Source organism: Esox lucius, chromosome 7 (assembly GCF_011004845.1).
Source record: "Esox lucius isolate fEsoLuc1 chromosome 7, fEsoLuc1.pri, whole genome shotgun sequence".
NCBI classification, from domain to species: domain Eukaryota; kingdom Metazoa; phylum Chordata; class Actinopteri; order Esociformes; family Esocidae; genus Esox; species Esox lucius.
The window spans coordinates 22,194,882-22,204,443 of NC_047575.1; the positions used below are offsets into that span (position 1 = coordinate 22,194,882).

At 38.7% G+C, this 9,562-nt stretch overlaps 1 protein-coding gene across 7 annotated transcripts in view; it reads right to left on the reverse strand.

The window, feature by feature from the left end:
- Positions 1 to 8,520, reverse strand: part of dscama (Down syndrome cell adhesion molecule a) — a 116,877-nt gene extending 108,357 nt beyond the window's left edge. For 5 of the 7 annotated variants that reach the window (XM_010904384.4, XM_010904383.4, XM_020048634.3 and 2 more), the window contains exon 1: positions 7,144 to 8,044. In XM_010904384.4, coding sequence (XP_010902686.1) covers positions 7,144 to 7,186 — 43 coding nt within the window. In that variant the 5' untranslated portion in view covers positions 7,187 to 8,044. Of the gene's footprint in view, positions 1 to 7,143; positions 8,045 to 8,492 lie in introns of those variants that run through there. The other 2 variants (XM_034293362.1, XM_029121202.2) reach the window with 2 other exon arrangements.
- Between the last annotated feature and the right edge of the window lie 1,042 nt (positions 8,521 to 9,562).

The following is a 9,562-nucleotide window of genomic DNA, read 5'->3' on the forward strand; positions in this document are numbered from 1 at the left end:
CCCATGCACTCCACCCACTCTCTATTCCTCCCACTTCTCCATCCCCCCTCCCCCCTCCCCCACCATCCTTTGCACTTGCCCCACAGGTATGGATACTCCATATTGGGTAAGCCTAATGTTATTGCAGTGTAGTCCTAGAGTCATATTTATTACCATGGTCAGGTAACGTTCTGTTGAGTGCGGGTTTCAAAATAAACTACATAATGGCAACAAACATTTCCCCAAACTGTGGTTAAATAAACAAAAAGGTTTGCTATCGGGGACATTTTCCCTGTCCCAGTTTTGAAAAAGTGTTTGCCTTATGGATATTGAGGTTTAGGTTATGTTTACATTTAGGGTCAGGATTAAGATTTTTGGGTTGGGGTTAGAGGCTACGGAAAAGAGGATTTTTTATGAGAAAATATTTCAGTCCGCAAAAAATAGTAATATAGTAAAACAAGTGTGTTGGTGAACCAGGTCTATGTGTGTACATGTGGGGACAAGGTTTGGGTAAGGTAAGGTTTAGGGTTAGGGTAAGGATGTGTTAGGGTTAGGTGTTAAGGTAAAGTTTATTGCTAGGGAATTATAAATGTGTGTTTCTGGTCCCTACAAGGATTGAAAAAGGAACGTGTGTGTGTGTGTGTCTGTGTGTGTGTGTGTGTGTGTGTGTGTGTGTGTGCCTGCACCTGCGTGGCTTAGAGAATATTGTACATTACATTTCTGAAATTGCAGCCGGTCCAGTCAAAGAACACCTGAAGATAATGGACACTAGGGCACATACAGAATACTGACCTTATCAGTCAAAGATATTACCCATGCGACAGCCTACATCACAACACAAATTATTGTGTTGGACACATGGCTAACTGACAAGCAAAGAAATCACTAAAATGATGATGGCAGCACCATGAATTCAGGTTATGCTGTTCACAACTCACATAAAAAATCGCTTTACTCAAATGTATTCACAACTAATAACAATTATCCTTTTTTTTTTTGTTAACTTTTATAAAGGAAGACTATATAAATAAACGTTTTGTTTCTTTTTTCTTCCTCAATTATTCTCTGGTCCTCCCTCCATTCCTCTGTCATGTCTGCTTGCCTAGTGACAGGGGATGTGAGCCCAGCAAAGCCAGGCAGCCAGGCGGACGTAAACGTATTCAGAGCGTTTAGTGCGCAGGATTAATCAAATTATAATTTAATCATCTGATCAAACAGCAATTAGCATAATCACTTCTGGGGAAGGCCTGATAGAGTGGAGACTGAAAAAGAATGGACCCCGGGCTAGCAACACTTTAATGAGACATTTGTATAGAATTTTTGAAAATGTTACACATTTCTGGCAACAGAAATTGTGCCTATATTTGAATACTAATCAGGTCTTGTCAGATATGCCTCATAAATGCATCCAATAGTCAGCCAAGCAGCTAACAACCACAAACACACCGGCTGACATACGAAATAACACATTGATCTTGTGCGTTGCTGTGTTTAAATGAAACAAATCGCCTTTCTAAAAATTGCATTAAACTCATAAGGGAAACATTAAAAAAGGCATGTCAGCCTTTTTATCCAGCTCTTTTTTCCATAATCAATCATTTGTTGTTATATTTTATCAGGAATGTTTATGCTCCACTTGAGTAGGGAAACATGGAGACAGTCCATCACAGAGAGAGCAGTGGGCCAGATTTGAAACCATGCTACAGAAGTACATGTACATTAGAAGTCAGCAGCTTAAACCACAGAATCATCCGATTTCATCCAAAAGCATTTCTATAGACAGAAGACAATTCAGATATTTGACATGGTTACTCAACATTTTTTCATGTGAATGTAAATATGTAAGTACTGTACCTCTTCTTTTTATTTCGAACTTCCACACGGATTTTTAACTGGCCCAGCCCTGCTTACAAAAGCTAGAATTTGTCACTGCATAATGTCTCTTCCTTTTCCTAAAATAAAATCTGTACCAAGTTAACATATGGAATAGTTTTTAGATGGAGATACCACAGATTATCTATTATGGAGTTTCAAGACCTATGTAGGTATCCAAAATGTTTTCAGAATAAATAGTCTAAAATATTAGTGATTAGTGAAATTGTAAAACAATGTAATTTTGCTAAACAGCAAGTCTAACACATTTCCAGTGCATATCTTAAAAGTAATGGGCGTCCCTATACATTTTTACACTATTTACAGCAACGATACTCCGCTTACCTTTAGATAAATATTGAAGATAACAGAAGATGATAAAGTCAGTTTTTTTTATGTAAAACATTTTCTTGAAAAACATTAACTTAATCTAATCAAACTTTATTTATCTTTAGTACAAACAAATTTTACAGTATTAATTTAACCTTCAAATGGTAACATATCCATGGCCACATTTTGAGGTTCCTTTAATTATATATTTTTAAATGGCTAACCATATAAAGTGTGCATATTCAAAATAGCATGCATGGTCTGTGATAAATCACTTGCACAATATATGTTCATCATAAACTGCAATCAAGGTCATTTTGTTGGGCCAAACATGTCTGACCTAACTGACATTTCTATTTGGCTGAATCATGTATACTGCCCCTCCAAGCTACTGTCTGTCCAAATTGCCTCAACACCCTATCATCTGAAGCTGTGGAAGCCTCTTTCTTGTTTCCCAGAGGCTACATAAGATATTGTAAGAACATTCTTACAATGTTTTCTTAATAGCAGAGTTGTTATCCAGAGTAACATGTATCTCAAAGGTACAGGAGCACCTATTATGCACAACAAGGATAGCATTTCTGGGGGTACATTTCTGGTAAAACTGGTAGTTAGTCATAAGAATACAACTGACAAGCAGGACAACAGTTTTGTGCATAATTGAGGGCATTTGGTTCACAGTATTCCTACTTAAAGGCTAGCTGTGGTATATTTGGATCCACTGCTGCTGTCCTGAAGGGTTGGATCCACTGCTGCTGTCCTAGCCACACTTTAACAATAGCAACATTATCATGCCAGCTAAGTGGAAAACAAATGACGAAGGCTATCTGCTACGATTGTTGTTGTTTTCTTCATTCACAGAAAATAAGACTTACTACCAACAACTAGTGTGTGTGTGTGTATTGTGCATTCATGTGTAATCTTGCTCTTGTATAATAGTTTACTTACTTACAGTATGTTAGATACCAGTGTGTAACACATGCTGACTTGTTCTCTCTGTCTCCCTCTATGTTTGTCTCTCTCTCTCTCTCTCTCTCTCTCTCTCTCTGTCTCTCTCTCTATCTGCTTAGTTGCACACCATCATCTCCATAAGAACTCTGGCCTGGGTTAAATGAAACAGTTAACATTTCAATGTGCATCCATTATATGGTTCAGTCTGTTCTGGATATAACAGCCAACTCCAACCTCCGGGTTATGTTACATGTCATTACATCTATCTTGCACGATGTTTTAGATATTGCAAATACTTGCCACATGCACATTTTTATGTGAAGGATATATTTTGTAAGGCTTTATTTTTCAGATGACTAGACATCACTCTCTTCCCTCCCGGTCACAGCTGTTCTCTGATGCTTCAGAAAACATCCGCTTCACTCCTCTTTCTCCATCCCTCCCTCCTCTCCATCACCCCCCCCCCCCCCAACCACCACCACCCTTTGCACTTCCCTCGCAGGCAGGGCTACTCCATCTTGGGTAAGCCTAATGTTACTGCAGTGTAGACCTAGAGTCATCTTTAATACCAGTCAGGTAACCAGCTCTGTGTGTGTGTGTGCATGTGTGCATGCTTGCGCATGTGACAGCAGTATGTTTTATATATATATATATATATAATATGGGATTTGAAATAATGTGACTCTTTCAGCATCAGTATAGTCAGTTCTCTCTCTTCACACTTTGTGTGGGTTGTGAAGATAGACTTGTCCTTCACAACGATAGAGTTACCTACATATCCCTCCATTTTGTTATAAACACCATCCAACATTCACAAGTACATTTACATACAAAATACAATTGTCCTTTTCTTCCACTCACTCGTCCCAGACTGCAATGACAAAACACACCACCCAATTACTAAGTCAACATGTCTAGTATGATTACCCCAAACCTGGATCTATCTCTCTGTAGATCTCCCAGATGGGTTGATTAAAATCTCTGTGGTCATGACAGCTTTATCAAGGTTAATCCTGTAGCCTGGTTCCCTGGGCTATTCATGTTCTAAACGAGCAGTCTAACTGATACTGACAGCTATTCAGATGCCAGGCCTAGGATAGCTTTAATCTTCCCAACAGGAGTCTCCCTGCGCAGATGAAGGAACTCTTACTACTTTATGTGAGTTTGGAAAATCGGAAAACACTGTTTCTTTCTGATCTGATGGCAGAGCACAAATTTCTGACTGAAAGGTTATCGGGTAAATACACAGTGATAGTTTGAATTTACTGAGGTAGATAGCATATTTCTGTGCCCCCCCCCCCCCCACCCCACAACCACCACCACACACACACACACACACACACACAGAAATACCGAGTGCCAATTAAAGAGCATTGTTATATTTGTATTGCTTATTAATGTCCAATTGAGCTTGTGTCCGATTTGCCCCGTGGCTTGCCGAGTAACTGCGTTATGCCACTGCCTCTTCATGGATAGAACTGTTATATTTGAGCTTTAATGATGAGAGTACATGAAAGTCACAAGTATCATTGAAATTTACTTTGCCATGATTTGGAAAAATCAAATAAATCACATTTTTTTATTATCACAAATTGCACAGACAAGATTAGTTTGTAGTTTTGAAAATGGAAACCAGCATAATTAAGCATAGTGCAACCAAATTAATGTTTATGGATTCTGCAGATTCATATTTTCAAATGCAAGGCTAAAACAGAAAACATCTAACAACTTTGTAAAATTGAAGCTTAATTTTGCATAATTTCACTAATTGGGATAGGCAGAATATAACAATAACCTGGGAATAATGAACACAGAAATAATGGACAAATCAGTAACATATATAAAATATGCAATAAAAATCTTCAAATTCCTCTCTGTCTTCAAAATGATCACAGGGCTACAGGTTTGACAGGGCTAATCTGTGGGGAAGAACTTCCGGGGTCACCTGCCCAGAACGTGGCCTCGCTCAGACCCAGCCCACACTGCACCAACACTCATTATCCATGTTTCCATAGAGACCACCTCAGGAGCATGTGCTGCTCAACCTGAACCCTAAACGCCTGTTTGTGATATGGATTCTTGTTGTAAATTGAAAAGATACAAATCAAGGACAAATAAAATGATATGCAAAGAAGCTGGCTGTCATAAGCAACACTACAGTAAGACCTTTTGGATATTGTTCAACAGCCATATGTTCTATAAATCTTTAAAAGGTAATGTTTTTGATAGAAAGCATGAAATCCTCCCCACAAAACAAATATAGCAAGCTCAAAGCTTTACAAGGTGACTCTTACATTAGCTCTGTCAAAAAAATGAAAATCCGTCAACATCAACCATCGACACCGGTTACATCATTTTCCAGAATGGTGTTTTCATTCAAAGTTTCCATGCTGAACGCTTCAGGAGCAGCCATTTTACAAACCTCAGCCTGCTGGTCAAAACACACCATGCGAAACTGTTCAAAAACTAAGAGGGAGATTGTGCACACATTTCACACAAGGGTTTATTTTATATAATTTATTTATATTTAGTAGATGCCATACTATGGAACAGGTGCTCAGTCTAGAACCTGTAAGTTATGCCTCAGCTGCGTTGAAATGCATTTTACATGCCCTGTACTGTATTCTCTATGAGAAACAACCCCTGCTTTATTCAGCCCTTTAGCATCACCACAAAATGTTTTTTTTCTGTCATCTATGGTTGACGCATCATCCTCTCTCCCCTCAGTCTACATGTAAACTGGCTTCTTTCTATCACACATCCCCAACCCCCTATGCTCCTGAACCCCTTTCTTGCCCCCCCCAACCCCCACCGCTCTCTCACACACACACACCCCTACTGTACTCATTATTGTTCCGGCACCCCCAACCCAAAAGCACATTTGTCCTATATCAAATCCATTATTTTGGGAAATTACAGGCCAATCACCTTTGTATTGTGTAAAACAGAAAGAGTGGGATTAACTGATTTAGTAAGTGACTTGCCTGAACAGTTTTTTTTTTATCCTGCTGCCACCATGTTTTTACTTCTAATATGGCGGCGTCATAAAAAATACAAAAAAGACAGCACCAACCCAGTTATTTCCTTTTTCTGAATTATCCAACAGGATATATTACTGATTTTAAAGAAAAAAGACTGATTCAGTTTATCTTTAGATTATTTCAGTTAATGTTATTGTTAAATACATTTTTTTTGGCCTATAGCATTTCCCATCGCTTACAAGTGTATTATTTTCAGTGAAAACCCTTATATACATACAGTACTTGCCTAGAGGAAATTATTTTATTGTTACAATTAAGTAACGCACAATGTAAGTGTAATTGACCTCTGATTATGTTTTTATTTATGAAAATGTAGAATTACTCATTTTAATTATGTAAATATGCGAATTAAATATAATAATCCTAAATTGGTAATTATTTCAATGAAACAAAATGTGATATCACTAAACATGAACCTTTCAAGCATTTAAAAAACAAATCTAAATGAACAATGTCAATAAATGTAATTAAATAAAAAATCTGACAAAGTACAATTAGGCCAAACTGAAATAGGGGTTTCTTGTTATTTAAGTATTACCTAACCTAAGAAATGTACTATTAGCTTTGCCCCACATACCATTTGTTACACTACATTCTAGAAATGTCTTACCACAAAATATGTTCATACCCCCACACACACAAACATAGATCTAAAATTAGTCTAGCTTAGTTTAATTTAGTTTTTTTTAATTAATATTTAACATTGTGAACTCTTTTGGTATATAACCTGGATGTGACTGACAGGCGTTACACAGCCAGTAGCCCTTCTGCCCAATCCAACCTCGCTCTCCTCCTGGGTTCTAATTGACATAGCAACAGCCTTTACCTATTTATTTCCCCCACAAAATGAATATATTGCTTCCGCAAATAATTAAACAAGACACAGGCCTATTACAGGCTGTATGTAGTAACTTTTGTTTAGAGGTAAATAACAAAAAGTCAATGAAGTATTTTATTTAGCACAACTCACCATTCAAGATGCACTGGAAAAAGATAATAGCCAATATCCACATGCCCCGCTCCGTTCAATATCCAAGCTATGCTTTTTCTTCTTTTCACTGCACACACTTTCGTTCTTAGGGATTCTTTATATTTCTTCAATATGTTAATTGCAATAGACGATAGTCTGCACAAATCTCTATTTCTCTCCCTCTCCACGTTGGGAAAAGGAGGTATGAGCTTCTGCTGATTGTAGTAAGGTAAAGGCTAAGATCCAACAGTACGGTTCCTTTGAAATAGCCACACCGTCACTTAATGCAGTCTTCCCCGCGTCTGGGCGAGATTCTCTGTAAGGTACATGCGGGACTCGCCTTCTTTAGCTCCTGGTCCAGGTGAGTGCTGCTGAGTCAGAGCAGAGACTGGAGGCTGAAGACGCATACGACACAAGTATAGGGACAAGTGCAATGTGCACAGGTGGAATTTCCAAATCAAATGTAAAAAATAAAGAAGCAAGTTAAAATATTTCGAATTAAAAAATAAATAAAACACTATAAATAAATAATGAGACTAAAAGTTTTCAGTGAAAAAAAATGCATAAAGTTGTATTTGGAAAAAAATAAATTTCAAGCAGGAGGCAATAGTTGTTAGCTGTACTGAAAACGAATTCCCTCTTCACCGCCTCTCTCCATCCAGCAAGCAACAAGCACACGCATCTTCCCGCAGCCGTACAAATCACACTGGTCCCTGCGCTAAACTACACGGGCTCAGAGCATTATGGAATACCCCTCGCCTCCTCTTCCGCAGCTGCTTTTCATCTTCATTGCCTTAAAGGTGCAGCAACTCGCCACCATCCCTTGAGCTGAGCGCTAGATAGCATGATCGGCTAGGGGCACGTCTCCACTCCTTAAGAGAGGATACCAATATGTTCCAACCTGGATAAATAACGAAATTATATTAGAAAACATTAGGCTACACCCAAATGATAATTAGCCCAATGACTGGCATATTGTAGCTATCTAATAGTCCTGGCATCTTACGCAATTGATCAAATGGGAATTTAGAAAAAATAATCACATGATGTTAATTGGAGGACATCAAATAATGGTCTTTTATGTGTTTTCGGTAAAATTTATGAGCCCCGCGGGCGTGTTGGGATTCAGCCAGCCGTAGACCGCATACATTAATTGACCTTGACAAATATTAGCAGCGGCCTCCCCTGCACCAGGGGCGTCAACAGCCGCCATGTAAGGAACTCGTGCATCTGCCCTACTAGGGAGACCACACAGGACATTTAAAATGTATCAATCAGCCAATCGCTTACTACACTCAAAAAGCTCTTCCTGCGTCTTGTTTATGTTAGGGAAGTACCAACCTACTCACCTCAACCACTCTATCACGTGCTGCACATCTTCCCGTGGGATTCATTCTCCGCGTTTTGAGGATCATAAAAAGAGTATTTCAAAGCATTGAAGTAAACTATTGAACACAATGCAGGGATGTAATACATAGGCATGTGAATATTCCCAATATTCCCCAAAAATACACAAGACCTATGTGCTTTTCATTGACACAAAGATGTTTTGGTTATATTTTTTATAGAAAAAACTGAGTCAAAACAAAACATGAAACAAAAAGTGGGAAGGGCTTAATGGAAAGAGCATTGTGTATCAGTATATGAATAAGTGAACAAGATTTGTGCATATGTGTGGGTGTGTGTGCATGAGTATGTGAAGGAGAGAATGTTTGGTGGGTTTGGTTGTTTAAAGGTAGGCCTTATCGGAAAGGTGGGGTTTAACAAGTGTCTGAATGGTAGTTAAGGATTTATAGTCACAGATGGCTGGAGGCAGGTCCAGAGCCTTGGAGAAACCCTGGAAAAGTCCTACTCACCAAAGCTGTGATGCTTGTCTCCAGGGATGACATGGTGGCCTGCAGTGGGTGAATGGATTGTATGTTTGGGTTGGTAAAGGGAGAAGGTCTGAGAGGTAAGGTAGGGCAAGTTAGTGCAGCGTGTTATAGGTGAGTACAGACAAATCTCGTAATTAATGTATTGGGACACTATGGAATTCACAGAGGATAAGGGTGATATGCTGCCAAGACTAAGTGTAGATGAAAAGTTTCTAGCTTCTACTTTTGAACCATTAGGAGCTTATGGAGAAAGCTGTTTATGGAATTGCGGTAATTAAGATGGGAGGAGACAAATGCATACAGGTGTTTCATGGGAGAGGGATGAATTAAATAAGGACATGATAGTGTGTTTTACTTTGTGGTCAAATGAGACCAGATTGATACCAGGGTTGCATATCAGGGGGAGGGAGAGACAGTGGTGATGATCGGGTTGCCTTCGATAATGTAAATAAACACTTGTTAGATCTAGTCAAGCCTCAGCCAACCACTTTTTCAAAATATAGAAATTTGATGCGGGCATGTAACCTACAACACTAAAATAATGT